The sequence below is a fragment of the Canariomyces notabilis genome (assembly GCF_033297395.1).
Source record: "Canariomyces notabilis strain CBS 508.74 unplaced genomic scaffold N656scaffold_2, whole genome shotgun sequence".
NCBI lineage: Eukaryota > Fungi > Ascomycota > Sordariomycetes > Sordariales > Chaetomiaceae > Canariomyces > Canariomyces notabilis.
This window is the reverse complement of record NW_027041824.1, coordinates 1,947,667-1,968,072: the sequence shown is the minus strand read 5'-3', so window position 1 is coordinate 1,968,072 and position 20,406 is coordinate 1,947,667. Positions and strand designations below refer to the sequence as shown.

At 56.9% G+C, this 20,406-nt stretch overlaps 7 protein-coding genes across 7 annotated transcripts; 4 read left to right on the top strand and 3 right to left on the bottom strand.

Moving 5' to 3' along the window:
• Nucleotides 1-79: 79 nt before the first annotated feature.
• Nucleotides 80-2,221, top strand: N656DRAFT_765589 (uncharacterized protein; the record flags this gene model as incomplete). Its single annotated transcript, XM_064813415.1, has 2 exons — nt 80-436; nt 521-2,221. 2 exons carry the CDS (start codon nt 80-82, stop codon nt 2,219-2,221), a joined length of 2,058 nt encoding a protein of 685 aa, XP_064674244.1.
• A 311-nt stretch (nt 2,222-2,532) lies between these two features.
• Nucleotides 2,533-3,946, bottom strand: N656DRAFT_774983 (HAD-like protein). The gene is made up of 2 exons (XM_064814377.1): nt 3,461-3,946; nt 2,533-3,347 (listed from the first exon to the last, which is right to left on the bottom strand). Exons 1-2 carry the CDS (start codon nt 3,582-3,584, stop codon nt 2,650-2,652), a joined length of 822 nt encoding a protein of 273 aa, XP_064674243.1. The 5' UTR covers nt 3,585-3,946; the 3' UTR covers nt 2,533-2,649.
• Nucleotides 3,947-4,615: 669 nt separating this feature from the next.
• Nucleotides 4,616-8,197, bottom strand: N656DRAFT_794950 (kinesin-domain-containing protein; the record flags this gene model as incomplete). Its single annotated transcript, XM_064817365.1, has 3 exons — nt 4,616-5,497; nt 5,545-7,701; nt 7,751-8,197. 3 exons carry the CDS (start codon nt 8,195-8,197, stop codon nt 4,616-4,618), a joined length of 3,486 nt encoding a protein of 1,161 aa, XP_064674242.1.
• A 345-nt stretch (nt 8,198-8,542) lies between these two features.
• Nucleotides 8,543-10,758, top strand: N656DRAFT_774981 (uncharacterized protein). The gene has a single exon (XM_064814376.1). The coding sequence runs from the start codon at nt 8,874-8,876 to the stop codon at nt 10,461-10,463; it is 1,590 nt and encodes a 529-aa protein (XP_064674241.1). The 5' UTR covers nt 8,543-8,873; the 3' UTR covers nt 10,464-10,758.
• Nucleotides 10,759-11,614: 856 nt separating this feature from the next.
• On the top strand, nt 11,615-13,180 carry N656DRAFT_826451 (DnaJ-domain-containing protein). The gene is made up of 2 exons (XM_064818482.1): nt 11,615-12,147; nt 12,219-13,180. Exons 1-2 carry the CDS (start codon nt 11,974-11,976, stop codon nt 13,101-13,103), a joined length of 1,059 nt encoding a protein of 352 aa, XP_064674240.1. The 5' UTR covers nt 11,615-11,973; the 3' UTR covers nt 13,104-13,180.
• A 1,044-nt stretch (nt 13,181-14,224) lies between these two features.
• N656DRAFT_702208 (uncharacterized protein) lies at nt 14,225-17,287 on the top strand (the record flags this gene model as incomplete). The annotated part of the gene is made up of 1 exon (XM_064811002.1): nt 14,225-17,287. The coding sequence occupies one exon, from the start codon at nt 14,225-14,227 to the stop codon at nt 17,285-17,287; it is 3,063 nt and encodes a 1,020-aa protein (XP_064674239.1).
• Nucleotides 17,288-17,594: 307 nt separating this feature from the next.
• Nucleotides 17,595-20,404, bottom strand: N656DRAFT_745927 (uncharacterized protein). The gene is made up of 3 exons (XM_064812917.1): nt 19,895-20,404; nt 18,064-19,814; nt 17,595-18,002 (listed from the first exon to the last, which is right to left on the bottom strand). The coding sequence occupies exons 1-3, from the start codon at nt 20,100-20,102 to the stop codon at nt 17,832-17,834; spliced, it is 2,130 nt and encodes a 709-aa protein (XP_064674238.1). The 5' UTR covers nt 20,103-20,404; the 3' UTR covers nt 17,595-17,831.
• Nucleotides 20,405-20,406: the final 2 nt, after the last annotated feature.

Genomic DNA, 20,406 nt, shown 5'->3' with positions numbered 1-20,406 from the left:
CATTCAAGAACCACTCCTCCCCAAAAGCAGAACCAGAACTGATCCCTCATCACTACCACCAGTACCACAGGCAGGAAAGATGGATTTGGATAGTATCGACTCAGATCCCAAACCAACCAATCCCAGTCGTCCAAGCAGCCACAATTACAGCCATCCCGCCGTCGACACCGCCCATCAGCGAGACCGGGACATGAGCATGGACATCAACATGGACATGGACACGGACGAGATTCACTCGGCCGATTCGGACGAGCTACACGAACGGCGGCCCAACCGGTGGCGGGGCCACCCGTCGACGTGGCGCACCTGGACCGAGCGGGATCGCAGGACATGGTACGCGCTGGAAAGCGCCCGCAAGGCCGACCTCGCTGTGCACTTGTTCAACGCGTTCGGCTTGAAGAAGGGGTTGAGGGAGGGGCCTGTTGTCGAAGGGCAGGTAAGAAAAAACATTTCTTTTCGGGCTTTGTTTTGCTGAGATGGAGTGGAACCGTGATGCTAACCAGTCGTGCTGGATCTTAAGGATGGGGATGGAGGGAAGGATTGGAAGCCGGGGAATCTGTGGACGGCGTGGCCTGTGAGGGCCAATGAAGTACCGGATGATGATCTTCTCCCCAGGACGAGGGATGCTATGGACTTGTTTACCCTGCGGCGGGGAAGCACGTCGCGGGAGTTTGCTGGGCAGAATTTGGAGGGGGAGATCTCGGCTACGATGCTGCGGTACGCGAAGGAGAGATTCCAGAGGAGGCATTTGCAGGCCCAAGCAACCAACGAGGTGGTGGCGTCCATCGAGGAGGCCGAGAGTGACTCGGAGGAGGGAGATACATCGGATGCCGCGGGAAAGACTGGGAGCGATAAACCGGACTCTGATGCACCGATTAGAACGGCCAAAAGACGGAGGTTGGCGTCGTCCTCATTTTCGCCCGTCCTGTCGGCTGATGACGACCGGTCATATGCATTGCTTCGGCCAGCGGCACGGAGGATCATGTCGAAGCTTGATAATACGCTCATGGTCCTGCACAATGCAAGGGTTTCGGGTCTTGCCAACATGTTCGAATCCTCGTCCAGTGACGAAGACGAAGAAGAGGTTGAGCCCGCGCCGGCTGAGCGAGGTCTGACCCGGTCTTCGGAACCGCCAAAGCCAAAGCCCGCACCCGCTCCTAAGGGTCGAGGAGGGAGGCCGAGGAAGGTGCATGTCCCCCAAGAAGGGGAGACGGAGCGCGAGATGTTGATTAGGATTGCCAGGGAAAGCAAGAGACGGTTGCCTAGATTCTCTCCTGACACGGCAGAGTCTGAGGAGGAGAATGGGGCCGGAGGCGGACTCGGCATGAAAAGAAAGAGGCGGAAGCCGACCCCTTCTCCGGCCAAAATCGAGTCCGGGGCGGAAAATGAACATGATGGGAGACGAAGCGCAAGTAGGGTAAGGCGCTCAATATCAGACTCACGAGCGAGTTCCCGGTCGAGCAAGCCAAGATCCGGAGACTCCGTTGGCTCGCCTGTGAGACACAGAAGCCACCGACTCACCAAATGGGGCTTACGGGACTGGCATGACGTGCTCGGAGCCGCCGCTTTGGCCGGGTTCTCGCCTGCCGTCATTGCCCGCGCCGCGCAGCGATGCTCTACACTCTTTCGGGAGGAGATGGTCGTACATACGTTGCCTGAGCAGTCTGTTACATCCGACAAGGATAGAGTGCAGACAGTGCGGTACATTCCGGACGCACCCATGCCTTCATCCTCTGATGACGAAGATGACCAGGAAGACGTGTTGCTCCAGCATCGCATCATCTCCCGTCAACCGAGCGTCAGACTGACCGGCACGTCGTCGCCCGACGCTGAGACCGAGACGGCAGCAAACACGCCCCGCGGGAGCCGATCAGCCACGCCCGGGCCTCTGCATTTCTGCCCTTATCCAGACTGCCCATGGGCTATCAAGGGCTTCACGAAGCGAAATAATCTCACGCGGCATCTCCGGAGAACGCATGGCGACCAGGCCGATGAGGTTACCGAGGGAGAGGAGGACAGCATGGACGAGATGCACGGCGGCGTGCATGTGGATGGATTCCTACAGCCGATCAAGCTCAGAAAGGGCTGGCGAGCAGAAGACACACAGCAGCGGCTGTCACGAAAGGGAAAGGGAAGGCGATCTGCCATGGGACGCGCGGGATCAGACGAGCTTGGTTCGGACGCACAATATTCTATGCGCGATGCGCTGTCGTCTAGCTAGCTGCTTATGGGAAAGGGGGGGGGGGGGGGGGGGGGGGGGGGGGGGGGGGGGGGGGGTTTGGGTTTATACTGGCGCGAAACAGAAAGGGTTGAGTTGGACTTGCCCCTTTTGTGGGCGTCCGTATGGGGAAATAGCATGGGGAAATAGCAGGAGCGACAGCCGCCGAGTACCCAAATCTTGCCTCAGTGGCTGTTACTTCCCTCCAAGCTGGCAGTTCCCATCTAACCTCTCCGCTTCATACCAGAAGTTGAAAATGCGAGGTCAACTGCTGTATCTCCAGGTATCCTGAGAATCTATTAAGGTGCTGTCGTCGGGTGTTTTTTTAGGTTGAGAACGTTGAGACGATGCATGGGCATTGGGAGCAGAGAGCAGCAGTATCACTGAGTATAAGACAGTAGTAAATCATACCGCAGCTACTGCTACTGCTACTACTCCTTCGCAGCAGCCCTCTCCTTCTCAGCAAACTGCCGTTCCACCTCATCCGCAAACTCCCCAATCGTCTGAAACACCCACTCAAACCCCAGCTTCCCCTCAGCCTTCAACTTCTCATAATCACCCCCCAAGTCATACCCCTCGGGCTTGTCCCCGCCACGGGCAATCCACACGCTCCTCAACCCAATCTCCTTGGCGGGAACGTGGTCGGCCGGCAAGCTGCGCGCGACGTGGAGCAACTCGCCCCCATTGTTTCCCGTTTTCACACCGAAATCCCGCTGGACACTGTCGAACAAATACTCAAAATTGCGCAGGCTCGGCTTGTAACTGCCGATGCGCTCGGCCGTGTACACGGCATCGAATGGCGTCCCGCCCAGCGGCCCGGCAATGGCGCGGGCAATGTTTGCCTCGTCGACGTTGCTCAGTATGATGAGCTTGTAGTACCTCCCGAGCCGCCGCAGCCCGTCCACCGTGTCGGGAAAGGCCGGCCAGCGGCCCGGTCCTGTGCTGATCTGCTCCAGGGTTTGGGGAGGTATTTGAGAAGGGTCAATTCCGGCTTCGGCGGCTAGAAGGCGCAGGGATTCGGCCAGGTTGGAGTTGTAGGGAAGTGTGGGCTGGGTTGCGCTCAGGTGCTCCGAGTGCGCATAGAAGTGTTTGACTGGGAGGAGAGGGTTGGCTGGGTCACGCCAGGGGTCTGGCTTAGGGGTTATGGGGACGCGGTTGTTAGTCTGTGGAAATGCAAGTACTACTCATGATGGCTCATAACTTCCGGGACGGTCGAGAGAAGAAAGGGTGGGTAATACATACGGTCTGAAGGCAGGAGATCCAGGAAAGGGGCGAGGTCGGAGACCTGGCCGGTGGTCCAGTCTATGAGAGTGCCATAGCAGTCAAAGGACAGGGCCTTGAAGCTTGTCAAGTCGGGTTGAGGCATGGCGGGCGGTCAGTTGCAAGGGGTTCACGGTACTGTACACGGTGAGAGAGGTGTGCCTAGAGGATGATGAGATGCTAGATGAAGGAGGCCCTCAAACCCATTGTCAAGCTGCAGTGACCGAGAAGAAATCTCAGGTTTATATCCATTTGTTCTATGAGCATTGACTAGCATGCTCTTTCACTCTCTCTTCCCCCTGTGATTTGATTACCCCACCCCGCTTGGCGATCTTCAAAGCTATCGGCCGGTTTAGTTGCTAGTGATCCTTGAAGCAGTACGCCGTTCGGCGCTTGACCTGATTTGTCGTCGGCGAGCTGCTTGGCTGAAGGACTCATGGAAAAACAACACAACATGACGTTGCAGTACGTAGATTCCACTTGCAAATACACATCACGAATCAAGAATATAGAGATAGCATATCGGACTTAACGTCCGGAGCTACCAAACGCCATAATGCCATTTAAACCCGTATCTGCGTCTGCATCTGTATCCACATCCGCATCCTGCTGGGTTGTAGCCAAATCCTCCTGTCTCAATTTTTGTCCCGTAGATTCGTAAAGGGAGGATGGGCGCATCGAGGTTGCTCTTCTTTCGGCATTGGAGTTGGTTGGGCATCATTAGTAACATCAATTCACATACTGTGTACGGATCAAGTATTGTCAAGAGAATGGCATATTGAACAGCAGCGCAGGTCGCCGCGCTAAGGAACCTCTTCTTTCTGAGAAGACCTTCTTGGTTTCCCGGCTGTTTATATCTGCCCTAAGCGACAGTGATCGACCCTTCTTCCATACAGTGATGTACAATACATGCCATGAACCAGTAAACTAAGAAAAAACCCAACCGTTATGGGTATCGTTGCTGAGTAAACCTACAACAATAGACAAACTTGGCCCTTCCTCCCTTGTATTGTACGACAACCACTGAAACCATAGCATATACCTTTGCCCACCACAGCCCAACGCCGCCGGACTCCTACCATAACAAATGAATTCCCCAACCCAATAGTGACTGACTGACCGACCGAACATGAGAGACTAACGCAACCGCGGACTCTTCCTCCTAGTAGAACTGCGCAGCGAAGCAGGCGGCACGTTCTCCGGCCCCTCGGCCACCGCGGTGATGGGCTTCTTGGACAGCCGCGAGATCCGCGTCCTGGTATTGGGCTTTAGCATTGTTGTTGCTGCCATATTACTGTCGCTCCCTGCTGTGGGAGACAGGATGCTGCTGGCAGGCGGGTCGCTAAAGATGATCGAGTTGGTGGTCGTCAGGTTCGGATTCACCTCCCTAAGGCCGCTCATGCTCAGCGCATTCTTGCCTTCAGACTGCTGGCTCGATGAGCTGCTAGGCCGCCGCGACGGAGACTGGTTGGTGACTGGCGTCGAGTTCAAGTCCGGCGAGACCGAAGGGCTCGGCTTGGTCGGAGTTGGTGATCCAGCCATGGATGCGATGAGCGCATCGTGGGCCTGGGTGCGAGGCAGTTCCGTCGGGTACTCGTACTTGGTCTTTTCCGGAGTGTTGCCCGTCGGTTCGTATTCGCGCAACTCGGTGCCCTGGATGTCTTCCCTGAGCTCGGCCAGCGGCTGGCAGACGGCCTCGTCGAGAGGCTCCAGGGCGTCTTGCAGCTTCTTGGCGTCGGCGTCCATTTCGTCGCCAAGATCTTGAACTCGGGCAAATGTTTCTTTAAAGTGGTTTGATATGTTGCTGAACGACTGCTGCACCGTATTATCCAGATCTTGCACAGATTCGCCGTGCTGGACATGAAGACTAGCATTTTGTGACTTGGCCCGCGACACAAAACCGTCCAGATCCTGCATCTGGACATCAAGGTCCTCCATCTGCTCCTCGACCACACGCACCGTTTCCGCATGTACGGACTTGGTGGCTGCTTGGATCGAGTTGCTGTGTTTGCTCGCGGTCTAGATTCGTCAGCGGAGCGCAGAGCAATGAGAGACATTGATCCTACCGTCCAATCGTCCTTCAGTCTAGTTTTCAGAGCGTCCCTGGAACTGGCGACATCCTCGAGCAACTTGCTATCCCTCTCGCTCCAGACGTCCATGCCTTCCGCATACTCCGCAACACTGCCCTCCAAGCTCTTGTTCGACTCGAGTATCGTTTCTCGAATTACGGTCGCCTTCTCGGCTAGGCGTGACTCTTGGAGCTCCGCTTGCGAGTTGATCAGCTTCGTTATCTGGGCCAAGAGGGCCTGTCGTTCTGCTGCCGCCTGTTTCCGTTCCTCGTCCAGCACCTCCTGTATTTTGGCGGAGACGGACTGGTTCGATTCTACCATGGCTTGGGTTGCCTCCTCCAGCTCCTGCCTGAGCCTATCAGATTCTGCCTTCTGGGCTCGAATGTGTCGGAGCAGCTCCTCAAAGACGGCCTTGAAGTCCTGTCCCAATGAGCTATATGAGGAGTGCAGCTGGTCGTGGAACGTGCCCAGCTCGCTGAGCACGTCGCCGGCGATCCGCTCCGCCGCCGCGGCGATGGCTTGTAGACTTTCGCCGACGCGCTGTTTCACGTTGTCCCGAACAACCTTGATTTCTTCCAGCACGCCGTCCATCTCCTCCTTGGACCGCTCCTTTTGCCTTAGCAATTGCGCCCTTGACTCGGCAAATTGGGCGAGGTTCTGGTCCAAGAAGGTTTGTGTCGACGACAATTTCTCAAGCTCTTCCCTTACAAACGCCTGCATGCGCTCCGAGATGTCCGAGATGTGCTCCTCCTGGTCCTGACGAAACTCTTCAATGCGCCTCTCGACGAGCTCAGTGACGTTCGCGACCTGCGCCTGCGACATGTTCCAGGTACTACGGTTGAGATCGTGGAGGTCTGCCCTGCGCCTGTTCTTGGCGTGTAAGCCATCAACGTCGACGACCGTTTTCGCAAGCGTGCTGATCAAGTTGTCTCCAATAACAGCCAGCTGCTCCTCGGTGGCCTGGTGGGCTTTCCGGAGGTACGTCTCTTCGGCGAGCGCTTTCTTGGTGACTGCCAGCACAATATCCGTCTGTTCCAGGATCTCCTTCGTCTCGCTGAGCTGGGACAGTGTCGCCTCGTGATCCTTCTTGAGCCCCATCAGGTTCGAGGTTAGCGACAGGAACTCCTGCACCTTGTGGCGCAGATTAGTTTCGAGTGTCTCAATCTTGGCCGCTTGTTCCTCCGTCAAGATCCGGCGTGACTCGTTCTGTACTGTGAGCTCCTCGTACACGTCGTTCGAAAGGTAGACGCCATTGCGCTGCCGTGTTGCAATCAATTCACCCCTGAGACGCTCAATTTCGATGGTGAAGTCCCGCAGCAACGTCTTCTTGTTAGTCAACGCATTGAGCTGGGGTTTATTGCGAATGTTCTTGGCTCGAAAAGCGTAGTCTAGGGTCGATATTGTCTCCTCGATGTTGCTCTTGGCCGGTGATATCGTTGCAATTATGCACGTTTTCGTGTGGCCTCCGAGCGAGTCTTGCAGCAAGCGGGTGAGCTTGGATTCTCGGTAGGGAATGTGCGCGCTGCGGTCAACCAGAGCGTTGATGACGCGTCCCAGGGTCAGCAAGCTTTTGTTGATCAAGCCGGCCTCGGCTGCGCGCTTGTTCTCGGCACCAGACCGCTGAATGTTTTCGCTCCCGGCTAGGTCGACGAGGTTCAGCTTGCCCAGCATGAGGAAATCCTCCCCGTTCTCCGTTTTCTGCTTGGTATAGACCGTGATGGTGAAGACGGTGTGACTCCTACTGCTCAGGTCATTGCACTTAGTGGCAGCGACCTGACGCTTCACGCTGCCTTCCTGGAGCCACCTTAGCCCGTCTGCAGCGTTCATGATGTATCTCTCCTCCATTCCCTGCACGACAGTAGTCGAGTGGCCTTTGCGAGAATTATCGTCGTAGATTTTGAGTTTCGTGCCCTCGTCGGGTGCCAGGAGATCCCGCAGCTCCTCGTTGTATAATTCGATAAAAGAGCACTTGACGGCGTTATCCTTCTCGTCAATTTCCAGCTTGTTGAACAGTGCTTGCAACACGCGGGGAATTATCCCGGCATTGTCGGACAGCATGCCCATTGTTTCTGTTAGATCACCCGACATGGTGTACGTCTTGCCCGTCCCCGTCTGTCCGTACGCGAAGATGGTGCAGTTGTAACCCGCCAGCATCTGGGTGCGTTAGCGCGAGATATTTCGAACGGCCCATGGGGAGGTTTACCTCGTCCAGAACCGGCTTGACCACATCCTCGAATATCATGCTTTGGTCTGCCGCCTGCGAGAAGACGCGATCGAAATTGTATGTCTTGTTGCTGACCGCGTTCGGCCCCATTGAGAGCTCAACCAACTTGCCCTTGGTTCCGTCAGTCCGCACCACCACGGCGCTGTTCTCCCTGACCTCGCGCTCGTTGCGACCGCGACATCTTACGACGACGTTGATGTTCGTAGCCTCACCGTCGTCGAGATCAAAGTCGCGTTCCTTGCGCTTCGCGCCAGAGGTGGCTGCTGTTGCTACCGATATGAGGGACTCTGCTGGTGATTCCGCTCGGGCCAGTCGGGATGCTACCGACGCGTGGCGTGTGCCTGTGAGTCTGGACGGGACGGCTGTTCGTGTTCCTGGACGCATACTAGAGCGTCCTCCGACAGCACCTCGGGAAGGCGGCGCCATTGACGTGTTTCTGCGCTCCATCAGGAGCAGAGTCGCAGTTTTCGTGTCGAATACTGAGTTGCTAAATGGACCGATCAATCAATCAATGGATGATAGTAAGAATCTAGGGCCAAGAAAAAAAAGAATCCCAAGATGTCGAACTTGATCAGCAACAGCAGTTCGTGGTTCGGTCTGTGGAATGAGGTGTCGTCGCGAAAATGGCATGTCCAAAAGTGGGGATTTGATCTGCCGGGGTAATCACAGACGCAGATGGCAGATGCACTTTGGCGGCGCGATGTTGCCTTCTTCGTAAACACCGCAAGCATTGCCAAGAACGTGATTGCCGCAGCAACCATCAGCCCCACTCTCACACCACAGTCATCTTTAGGCCCACCTGCTCCTCCAAAGCCCCCTGGCGGGCCAGCCTTGCCTGCCGAGATGACGTCTCGGCGCCTGGGAGGAGCATCACGAGGGGCAGCCAGCTGGAGGCTTGCCCAAAGCCGTGCTTCTTTCGGCCTCCGTCCTCCGTACAAAGCTCGACCCCTGATGTTCTGGACATTTACACTGCAGAAGCAATTTGTTTCTCCTTTTACCTCCTTCAAACGCTTTCCCATACGGAGCTTATCAGCCTAGCTCCAGTCCCCTGCAGCCCGTAAACCGACACGCTGGCGGGTGATCGATCGCTATCGGATTCGCGATGTCCCTTTTCTCAGCCCAGCTCCACCCCGGGCGAGCCTTGGGCTTTTTTGTACTTGGTGCATTTCTTCATGATGTCTTGACGCGCATCAAGGCTGAACCTCAACGGTTTCCAAAGATGGAGGTCTACCAACCCCAAGACCCGGTGAAAGAAGGCGTTCTCATCGGCTTGCCGGCAAACGGGATACGGCTGCGGTTTGATGGACCAGAGCAGCGGCTTCGCTTGGTTGAGGTCCTCGATTTTACAAAGAATCACATCTTCTTGAAGCCGGCAGATGGCAAGGAGCGCGATCTCGTACGGCCGCCGAGCACCATCCAAGGCGCCTCGTCGACCGCCGACCCCGTCCCTGGTCCGACATTCCGACACATATATCAGCGGTTTCTGGGACCAACATATGACGGGGAATACATACCAAACACAGAGAACGATGACCGGAACGGCGCCGGCACGTATGTGCTGTCCTACCCCGGCGTTGGCTTCATTTTCCCTATGAAGAAACAGGACTACAGGCCTGAAAAGGACGTCGTGTCGCTGTTACATTCCTCGGCAGTGCCCGTGGCTATGGCCGTGTTCAGCGGCGATTCCTGGGCACAAGCACGCGAGACGCTCTGGACTGAGGTACTGCCCAGCATCAAGACCTTCCCGCCTCTTGCCAAGGGCAAGGATGTCGTTCCGGACGAGGTTTCCCTGGTCAAGCTACACGGTGGCGGCAAGCTGCAACTCTTCCGCAAGTGGACTAGCAATTCCTTCTGGATAACGCTGGGCGACACGACGCCCCAAGACTTGGTGGCGGAGTTGGGCCCGCCGGACGCCATTTACCGCAAAAACGACCAGCGCATGTACATCCACAAGCTCCGCGCAGCCAGCAACACCGCGGGCATCAGGCCCAATGGCAACGACCTCAAGCGGCAGGACGATCTGACCGACACGGACCAGTCATCGCACCCCGCATCGGACGAGTGCGAGTCAAACGACAACGACGATGATGATGATGAGGCCGTCGAAGACGACGACATTGCGCACGTCTCGAGCGAGTGCTTCTACAACTACTTCTACATGGGCTTTGACATTCTGGTGTCGACGCCCACCGCACCGTCCCGCATTCCTCCATCCCGGGAAGCGAACCCCAACCCGGACATCCCCGAATACCCCTACAAATCCAAGCACGCCGACCGGCTGGTCGCCACAAAGGTCATCCTCCATGGAAACGTGCCCGGGTCGTATCCCTTTAACCGACACCGGCGGTGCCGCTGGGAGATTGCCTACCTTGACCGGCCGGCGGACAATGAGATCAACTCGGAGACGCCGTTCCCGGAGATTGAAGAGGCGCTGCGCGAGGAGTGGAAGTCGATCTACGCATCCGAAGCCGATGCGAAACAGAAGCAGCGCGGTATGGTGCTCAATAGGGGATGGGGTGACAGCCCCGGGAGCAGCTGCGAGCTGCTCGGCGGGTGGGAGGAGAGTGGGGGCACCAACCCGGCCGTGGGCAGGAACGGAGGTTTAGACTCGACCACTACGCTTTATGGTTTCCCCGGTTTGGTTTTTGAGGTGTTGAAGAACGGTTACGTGAGTTCTGTGACTGTCTTTTAGGGATCGGGACGGGTATTGGCATGATTGGCATGATTACATATGTACTGGCGTTGAGCGATTTGTTAAGGGGGACAGGGCGGTAACTCTACATGGATTTCACAATGGGGCTGGAGCAAACGGTGTTATTCTTGGATCAATCTAGGTGTTACATTTGTGCCCGTTTGCTAGAGCGATGCTTTGAGTTTGAGAACATGTAATAGACTGAAGTTGACATCGGAGGCGCTTTTGTACTGCAATCAACCGGCAACTATATTGAGCAAGCTTTGAGGGACAAACATGCAGGGGCATTTCTTCCGTTACCTCAGGAGGCCCGGTCTATTTCCTATATCCCCTTGCCTGGCCTGCGACGAGACTTGTCGTATAATGACCCCATATTCTTGCTACCTTGGTGTCCCTGTCGTCTCAAAGAGGCTCCGGCTAAGCAAGCCACCTAAGGGGGCAACTTGAACCTCATGGGCAGGGTATCTATCCTGGAATGACCATATGACAATTCCAAGGACATGCCTATGTATTATGGTGTATTCGGGCTCCAGTAGCCCTGGTTTTGTATCTGATACATGCCAGGTAGGCATTGAACCTCCCAACTCTGCCCAGCAGCTAGGATAGCCGCCTGGCTTGCCAGATCTACCTAGTATAACAGTCGACAGGATGGTGCAACGACCCATAGTATGGAACGTCATATCACTCTACTTGAAGCGTAAACACATGAGTCTTGGTACGTAAGTTGCTGAGGAGTTAGATGTAGCCAGCCGCCTGTGTCAAAGAGAAGTCGCAGATAGGCAGTCTTCAAAGACAATAGGTACCTTAGATACCTACTATCTCCGGTCGGTGGTGGGTGTCTACGCATGGTAGCATGTGTCTCTCTTCCCCCCCCGTGGTATAGAAAAAGCTTCGGCTGACTTTGCTGTTCTTGTGCTGCGTTTGTGAGATTCCCCTAAGGTACAGGTACACAGACAATGTTGGGGTCTCCTAGAAAGAGCATTCTGACACCGGATCTGAAGTTCGATAGGACTAGAATCTTGGATGGTCTGTTAGGCGCAGATGTGAGTCTCGTACCTAAATCCTTCCTATTGGCGGATGTTCGGGCCACCGTCTACGCATGCAAATGGGCCGAAATATTTGTCTGTTTCGTCCTCGAAAGAACAGGAGCAGACTAGGAAGGTTACTCGAGGCGGAAGAATGCATATAGTGAATCTCCTTTTGGATCCTTGACGTATTGACTATCAGAGATTTCCACCCTATCGAAGATGGATAGACCCTCTGTGACACAGCGGCATCTGTTTGCTGGCAGGGCGGGTCCAACCATCGACACGGTTTATCAGGTTGCACCACGGACAAGCCCAATATGACCCCTTCAGAGCCAATGATTGGAGTACACGCGCAGCCTCGTTTGCCCGGTCAAAGATGAGGCCGATGGCAGCCTTAAGGCTCGAGGTGGCAGGACGCCATATCATGACGAACATCAACTTTTCTCTCCCGGTGTCTGAGTCGGCCGATTTCGACAGGCAAGATGGAGATGCGCAATATACCGAAGCCTGCGACCCCGGACTATTACGCCGACCTAGGGGTGCCGCAGCACGCCAGCTCTTGGGACATCAAGACAGCCTGGTTCCGTTTGGCGAAGCGATTCCACCCTGACAAGATAGCGCCGGGTCAGGCAGTTGATGCTGAGGAATTTCGCAGGGTCAGTTGTCCTAGTCCATGTGGCATACCTGAAAATTGCTGCGGTCGCCAGAACCCTGCTGACGCTCGCAGATTCGGGAAGCGTATAACTGCCTGAAAGACCAAAGACGGCGGTCCCAATACGATGCATACTATTTTGAGATCAAGGCACAGTGGGCTGTGTATCGGGAACAGCAGGAACGTCTGCGTAGACAGGAAGAGCAGAAGCGGGCCGAAGATGAAGCACGGCGGAGACGAGCAGCAGGACAGCGCGCCGCCAGGGAACGTGCGGATGGCGAGAGGGCTCGGGGGATGGAGGAGGCCGAGCGTATTGCTAGGGAAGAAGCCGCACGCCAGAAGTTGAGGGAGGAACGAGAGAGGCGAGCTGAAGAACGGTCTCGAGACGCAGCCCGGAGGGCACGGGAGCAGCAAGAGCTAGCCGCTAGAGAGAGGCTTCGCCGGGAGGAAGAAGCGAAGCGTAAGGCGGCAGAAGCAAGGCAACGCGAGGAGCAAGCCATCAGGCGTGAAGAAGAGCGAAAGAGGAGACTGGAGGAAGAGATGAGACGCAAGGAGGAAGAGCAGAGAGAACTTGCCAGGCAGAGGAGGCAGCGGGAGGCAGCAAGACGATCCGAAAAAGCAGCGAGAAAAGCTAGGGCGGAGCAGGACAAAGCGGCGCGGGAGCGACTGAAGATGGCCCAAGTCCAGGAGAAACTAGACGAATGGCGGCGTAACTGGTCCAGCCTGCGTGAGGCAGCTGATCGCCTGGAGAACCAACACCAACCAGCCAAGCAAACCATGAATCCCGGCGGATGTAGCCATCAGGATCCGTGGTGGGTGAAGAAGAAGGGGCGGACAGTCTGTGCCTTTTGCGGCGTCGCCCGACGTCAATGGGCCCTCTACTGTCCTACATGCCTTGTGGCTGCCTGTCCAGCCTGCAAGCAAAAGCAGTGTACTAAGACTTCAGAAAAGTCGCACTAGTAGGAAAGCAAGACATGGATTCTGCCAACGATGAAGGATCTCATTTGTAGAAGATGGCGATGAGGTGTTGGGTAAATGGTAAGTCCAAGGTTGCAGTTTCTCAAACGCTTTCCGATGGACCCAGCCAGCAGGACGTTGCATACGCTGCGGGATCACACTGTGCCGCAGCTGCCGCAGCCGCTGTGCTGACTGCTGAATCTGCTGACAGGGGCCCACTCAGCGGGTAACAGTGGGTCTTCGCTCCCCTGTCAGGTGGTCCCTTAGCGCTTCGCGCGACTGCCGACCCGGGGATTCTCACTCACCACAACGGGTTTCCCGACAGTTGCTTGTATCACCTCGGGCCGGCGAATGGGAAAAGACATCGACAGTCCCCTGACGTCGAACTGCGCATGCCATCCAGCCGCAATAAACGAGCCAGCACCGCCATCAGAATAACCATGCAATCGTCCTCAGAGTGATTATTTTCCCATTGCAAAGCTCGTTGACCTCGTGTTCGCACAGTTCGACATGTCGAGGAGTTGAAGGCCATCGCGATGTCGGAACAAGATGCGAGTCCACCTTCCAACATCCGCCCACGACGCGCTGCCAAACACCCTGAGGCCTTCAATACAAATGTCGGAGCCCACAACCCCCTCGACGCCGACTCCATGGCCGCGCGCCCATCTGGAGGTGTTGGCTTTCCCAGTCAGACATCAACGACATCCGATAGCCGCACCCGCGCCCACAAGCGTCTGTCGGACACGCATCGCGCCCACAAGCATAGATCTAGCGGTGGCTTCCTCCTTGCCGACCCTTTACTGAATCACCACGGTCATGCACGCCATCACGACGCACAGATTCTTTCTCACTCGGACCGGAGACATCACAAAGAAGCTGAGCAAAACATCCACACTGTTGCCCAGCACGGGTTGGGACGGTCCCATGATGGGACATACTTGAGCGGCATTCCAGACTTGGGCCTGGGGATCGAATATGGAGCTGGTAAGAGCGGACATGTCGAGGAGGGCTCGGCTTCAACCACAGTTACCAAGCGCACCTCGCTAGCTGGCGACACGGCATTCAGTCCGTCTCCGCGCGCGAGCATAGCGCAGCTCGACATGGAATCTGCGCAGATTGTCAGTATGGCTTTGAATCTGAGCGAGTCGCGGCGTCTGGCATCTCGGAGGAACGTCTCCCAGCCGACCCCCCCGAGACTTGCGCCCCTTCCGGACAGTGCTCCCGGAGGGAGCCTTAGGCAGCACCTCCAGCAGCAGAGGAAGATGTCGCGCACTGTCTCGCCTAAGCCCGACCGCTCGCCGAGGATAGGTGCCGGGAGAATCTTCAATCCGCTGCAGTCTGCGTTCGAGCCTGAGGGAGGTTATCGTTACCACTTCTCGCAATCCACGCTCGCTAGAGCCCAGAAGGCCAAGGAGTACTTGGACCTCATGGCACAGTACAGACGCGTGCTTGAATTGGTTGCTCCGTTGGACCCGCCGCGGACAGCTGGATCCTCGGCCGTTAGCCCACCGGGAACGCCGAATAGCTCAACCCAGGTGTCCCGGGTTTCTACCGCCGAGCAATCTGATGCAAGGATTGGACGTCCTTACAATCCCCTACAATACATTCGGAATCGCAAGGTACGGGCTCGAGAAAGAAAGGTTATTGACGGCGAGGCGCAGGGTTTCAACGATGTCTCCAAGGTTTCCGAATGGATAGACGACGTAGCAAAATGGGTAGCTACGGGGCAGGCTCGCACACCTGGGAATCCGGCGCTCCCTCCATTTCCCGGCGCCCAGATCACCAACCTGCAGAGCTCGCCACCATCAACAAACCCGAGGACGGTTGTTGCTACGGGAAAGTCAAAACGGCCACGGGTTGACTGGGTCATTGACCCAGCAGACATGATTGCGGACGTGTACTGGCTGGAGCTTGATGATAACAAGAAGCTGGTCGAGGACCGCCATCGGAGGCGTATTTTCCCTCAAGGGCCTAACGTTCCTCAAGGGCCATCCTGCGACGATGCAGCCCCGCGCCTGACTACTCCAGGAAGATCAGCCAAGGACTCCTCAGACGCGCTTACGTCTGCTGAGAAAGCAACCCCGGAACCACCACCCTCGAGACATGATCACGAACATGTCCTGAGTGCAGCCCGAGACCGGGCCCAGCAGAAGCTCAAGGCGCTAAAAAGTTCGCACCATCGGCATGCCAGCGCTATCACTAGCCGTGACTTGCTTCGCCTTCACCGGGGTTCACTGTCCGAGTCGTCTGACACCGATAGCGACCGCCGACGGCGCGCGGGGAGCGGAATCCCGGCTAGCACCATAAAGTCTGTATTGGAAAAGCAAATGGAGGAAATGATTGCACGGGAACAGCGAGATGCCGAATCTCACCCACTTTACGACCACGAGACTTCACGTATAAAGGTCCCCAATCTGAGTCCGATGACTCCAGAACGAGATCGGAGACCCGCTACCAACGCTCCTACAACTCGCCAGCGACTCGACTCGCGAACAGATTTGAGTGAGGCCGAGGGGAAGAATGCTGGATCGAAAATGCACGCTACTGGGCGGGCTAGTCTTGAGGTCCCGAGCAGCAGGCGGTTCTCGATCAACTCTGACACGTCGCAGCCAAACTCTCCAGACCTGCGTCCCGCGCGTGATATCGGCCGAGTCCCCGCGATTGGCGATCTCTCGCCCATGTCGAGCAGACCGAGCTCACCTCCTCGGAATCCCCTCAAAGTCATGAACATCTTCCGCGAGCGAAGCAAGGAACGCAGCTCAGATGTTCCCGCGAACGGAGACGATAGCTCTACTTCACCGCCAGGGGTGTCTGAGATCTTGCTCAGCTCGCCAGAGATGGTTTGGAACGATGTATCGCCAGCAAGCCGGAAGCCATCTCGCAGTCCAACCGGAGGAAGGATTCTAGGCCACCGTTCGCATAAAAGCACTGGCAACGCAAGGCTCCGCGGAGAGGATGGTGGCATTAGTTTCCGATCACTGCTGCGCGGCGGCCCTCGCATCGATACTGTCCTGCGAAGCAGCGTCTCAAAGGTCAGCGACATGCTCTGGCGGAGGGATACGAGCGGACTTGATGACCAATCCTCTTCGACATCGTCGGATGACTCGGATGACGAGACCAGGGGTAGGCCCCGTGGTCCGCGGGACGTGCGACGCACAGAATCTGAGGACGAAAAGAGTCCTCTCGAGGGAATGCCAGATGTCTTATCAGCAGCGAACCTCAACACTTCCGGGCCCCAAGGGCAACTCAGTGCTTCCCCTCCAGCACAGCCTCTCAGCCGGCGGTCCTCACGGTTTGATCTTCTCAAGCCGCCGCGGATTGACGTCCATAGCGCTTCTCCGAGCCAGTCCCCAACCCCGCAGGTGCGGCATCGCGATCAAGTCGACTCAGACATGGAATCCCATGCCGACCGGGACTGTACCGCCTCCGACAGCGTTGTCACCTCACCCACGCTCTCCAAACACTACCCTCTCGCTACCAGCCGTCACTGGCTCCTCACCAATCGCTATCGCACCCCTTCCCACCCCGGCGGCTCTGGCACCGCGGTGGTATCCAAGCGCGAAATCGCCCGCGTCCGCGCGCTACTCCTCAGCGCTGGCATCCACGCGATGGAAATGGACCGTCGCGCCGGGCAATTGTCCACGGCCATGCCCAAGGGCAGTAGTACGTCACTACTGCTCCCCTCCCCGGAGATCACTACTACCGACTCCTCGTTCACAAAAACCACCCCTCTCCCATTACTACCGCAAACGCACATCTACCCCTTCGCCGCGCGCACCCTCTCCGCCTCGGTTCAATCCTCCGCGTCCCACTTCCACACGCTAGCGTCCCACTTCGCCGCGACCACGAGCCCGGCCCTGATCCGGCGCGCCGAGGCGCTGCAGAAACAAGTCGCCGACGACCTGACGGCGCTCGCGCAGTCGGCCATCGACGCCGCTGACGACGCCAACCACGACCTTGTCGTCGGCCAGCGGCTGAAGGTGAAACGGGCCGTGGATACCATGGAGAAGATGCTCCGCCGCCGGAGAAGACGGTTCCGCTGGGTGCGCCGCGCCGGCTGGTTGGCGGTTGAATGGGTGCTTGTCGGGTTCATGTGGTACGTTTGGTTTGTGGTTATGATTGTGAGGGTTGTGTTTGGGGTTGGGAAAGGGGTTGTTATGGGGGTTAGGTGGCTCTTATGGCTTTAGTGGGCACATAGTTGGTCTATTATTTGTTATATAATCATAAGGAGATGTGTAGAGTTGGAAGTTGGGGAGATGGGTGAGATGTTTCTGAGAAGAAAAAGGGGAGGTTGATACCCAAGAGGAAATAAGCAGCTGTACTGGATTATCACCTTGTTTTGGTTAGTTCTGATTTAGATAATATACATACTACGAAGGGGATGAGAGATACATAGGAGTTTGTGTATCTCTTCATGTGCTACCTGATATATTGGTTTGGGATGGTCTGACTTGGTTGACCGTTAATTGAAGATAGGGTGTTATCGAGTCCACCAGCGGCTTCGCAGGGAGATGGATTGAATCGGGTAATTCTCCTGGATGCAAACACATAGTCTATTAAAACAAGCAGGCCGAACGCAGTGTATATATACCTTCTACAAGCGGTGCAGTCACACCCGAAAACCAAGCCGCGCCAATGCAGAAACCAAAAGGACCGTTGTCTGTACTAACCGGGCTCTAGACAACAACACAGTCAAGCAAAGCGAAGTAAGATGATTACTGAAAAGGCAATCTACTCGATCCTCTTCTTGCCCTCCTCGGCATTGATATACCTTGCCGTGCTGAGCCCGCGCTCGTGCCGGGCGACGAGCGGGCCTAAAATCTTGTCTTTACGCACCCGGCTGATGGTCTCGTGATACCCCTCGGTCGCCCACGGCCGTGGGTTCAACTTGGGCCAGTTGACCTAGAGAAACACGCATGTCAGTAAGATAACTTGCGGGTTGAAAAGGGGATCCAAAACATACGTAGAGCATGCCGTGGGTGAAGATGAAATGTATACACCACGCCGTGACAGCAGTCCAGAAAAAGATAAACAGCCGCAGCGGCCAGACAGCCGAGTCGGGCAGCCTCGGGGTGTACATGGCGACAAGCACGAAGAAGAAGCCAAAAGCGGCAATGTAGGGCACGCTCTGGATCCAGACGGGGCGGCGATCGGCAAAGACCAGGCCCAGGCCGATGCCGCCGGCGGGCGGGGGCTGGTAGGCGCCGAGGAACAGGTCAAATGCGTCCTGGCGGGGCCCGTCGAGGAAGTTGTTGCGGCAGTAGCGGGTGATGGCGACGTTGGCGTCCTGCAGGGCGCCGGCTCTCGTGCGCTGGCCTGTGCGGGTGAGGTCCGTCTTCATGGCGCCCGTGCCCGAGTACGTCTTGGAGACGACGTCGGCGTTGTCGGCCCACATGTTGCGGAACAGGAGCTCAAAGGCTGGGTCCTCGTCGGCGAAGCGAGAACCGGGGGAGAGCAGGCCCAGGTCTATAAACATGCGGTCGAGCGTCCAGCGCGCGAGCATGCTCTGCACCACGTTGGTGCGGTCCAGGCAGTCCATGCAGTTGGTGCGCACTACGCTTGTCTGTAGGCTGCGCACCTCGAGCCGGTTGCCGTCGGCCACGACGCGGCTCCCGGGCGCGTCGCCGGCCCGGAAGTACTGCTGCGCCACGAGCGCCTCGCGCATGCGGTCGATGAGCAGCTGCGCGCGGTGCATCTGCAGGCCCTTGGTCTCGGCGTGGAAGTCAAAGTAGATGTAGTGCAGCCGGTCAAACAGGGAGCGCTGTGGGCCCCCCGTCTCGATCGTGTGGAACTTTTCCTCCGTCCGCTGGTCGGCCTGGGTATGTTCCTTGGGCTTGGACACGAGCATCTCGACCACCTGCTCGTAGGCCTGCTTGACACGCATCTCGCGGCCCTTTTGGTTGACCAGGTTGACAAGATAGTTGTCGCCGTAGATGCGGATCTGCTCCTCGAAATGCGCCTTGGCGGCTGGATACGCCGCCTCGGCGGCACGGATCTGCAGCTTGGGCGTGTACTTGAGCGTGTTGATCTCGGCCCAGTACGCCGGCACGCTCCCGCGGGTTTGGACGTACGACAGGATCTGCATCTCCTTGCCCTCGCCCGCCTTGCTCCGCTGCAAACCCGGGTCGGCACTTCCCGAGAAACCGCCAAGCCCCGCGGTGCTGTCGTTGAGCACCAGGATCTGCTCCGTCTCGTTGTAGTTGGCGGCATGTCCCTCGTCATCAAGACCGCGGGTGAAGTAGCGCGTGCCGGCGCGGTGTCGGGATCGCCTTGTTATCAGAGCTAACGTTAAGGGGGTGCCCTTGAATGTGGTTGGGTGAATCTCGAGCATGCCAAAGATGACGGGGAGGATATAGGGGTCGATGCCAGGCTGGGGTGCGGGCTGGCCGCGGCTGCCGAGCGAGCGGAAGTTGATCAAGTCGGTCTGGAGAAAGCGGTTCCAGAAGAAGCGGTCATCGCTGCGCTTCCACAGCGGACTCCCGGCATCCTGTTGCGCCTGGCGTTGAAAGCTGTTTGTGAGGTCGACCGAGTATGAAAAGTACATGTTGCCCAACTTAAGAAAACCACGCAGCAACTCCAGGAAGCGGTCCTCGTCGGGGTCGCGGACCTGGCGCTCGCGCAGGGGAAGGATGTCGGTTGCGATGATCTTGTACACCATGTGTCCGCGAAGGCGGCCCATGGGCTGGGCCTTGGTTATGACGACAATGTATTTGTCTTGAAGAACGGGGTTAGCATCTAGCCAAAACCACGATTCATGCCGTCTCAGATGCATGGCGTATGCGTAGGTTCCGTACCAAGCCGCAGCCTTATCATGCCCAGAATACCAGCAATGCTCGTCACGCGAGAGACGCGCTTTCCAGCCAGAAGGGAGGCATCGACGAGCCTGATATCGCCCGTCGGGCGGTCGACAGCCAGGGCCGGCGCATTGGGACTCGAGGGCGAGGAGAAGATGTACGAGTCGGAAGCTGTTTGGACGTTGATGTCGCGAAAGGGCAGCGCCATGGTTCTGAGCACCGCCAACGCTGTGGGCGGCGGGAAAAAAAGGGGATTTCACGGGGGGGAGTTGGAGTTCGTCAATTGCAGCATTACACGAGCACTTCCAGTTGAAATAATTTCATTTCATCTGGGTGTTGAAACCTGCGGCTATGGCATTTTCTCATCTCGAGACTCTGACCATCCACCAACAAGAGGCGTAGTGTAATTGCTGGCCTCACGTTAGTTAGCTGGCGCAGCAAGAGTGGCGCAATTGTCTGCCGCTGCCGGCTGGCAATTAGCGTGCCAAGTGCACCTAATCTTATCAGCTGTG

What these genes read in the sequence shown, in the direction of transcription:
- N656DRAFT_774983 (XM_064814377.1), bottom strand. Translation starts at nt 3,584, where the DNA reads ATGCCTCAACCCGACTTGACAAGCTTCAAGGCCCTGTCCTTTGACTGC. An exon ending in GGATCTCCTGCCTTCAGACC is followed by an intron (nt 3,348 to 3,460) that starts GTATGTATTACC and finishes CCCCTAAGCCAG; the next exon opens with ACCCCTGGCGTGACCCAGCC.
- N656DRAFT_774981 (XM_064814376.1), top strand. Translation starts at nt 8,874, where the DNA reads ATGTCCCTTTTCTCAGCCCAGCTCCACCCCGGGCGAGCCTTGGGCTTT.
- N656DRAFT_826451 (XM_064818482.1), top strand. Translation starts at nt 11,974, where the DNA reads ATGGAGATGCGCAATATACCGAAGCCTGCGACCCCGGACTATTACGCC. An exon ending in ATGCTGAGGAATTTCGCAGG is followed by an intron (nt 12,148 to 12,218) that starts GTCAGTTGTCCT and finishes TGACGCTCGCAG; the next exon opens with ATTCGGGAAGCGTATAACTG.
- N656DRAFT_745927 (XM_064812917.1), bottom strand. Translation starts at nt 20,102, where the DNA reads ATGGCGCTGCCCTTTCGCGACATCAACGTCCAAACAGCTTCCGACTCG. An exon ending in CATGATAAGGCTGCGGCTTG is followed by an intron (nt 19,815 to 19,894) that starts GTACGGAACCTA and finishes CCGTTCTTCAAG; the next exon opens with ACAAATACATTGTCGTCATA. An exon ending in TCACCCACGGCATGCTCTAC is followed by an intron (nt 18,003 to 18,063) that starts GTATGTTTTGGA and finishes GTGTTTCTCTAG; the next exon opens with GTCAACTGGCCCAAGTTGAA.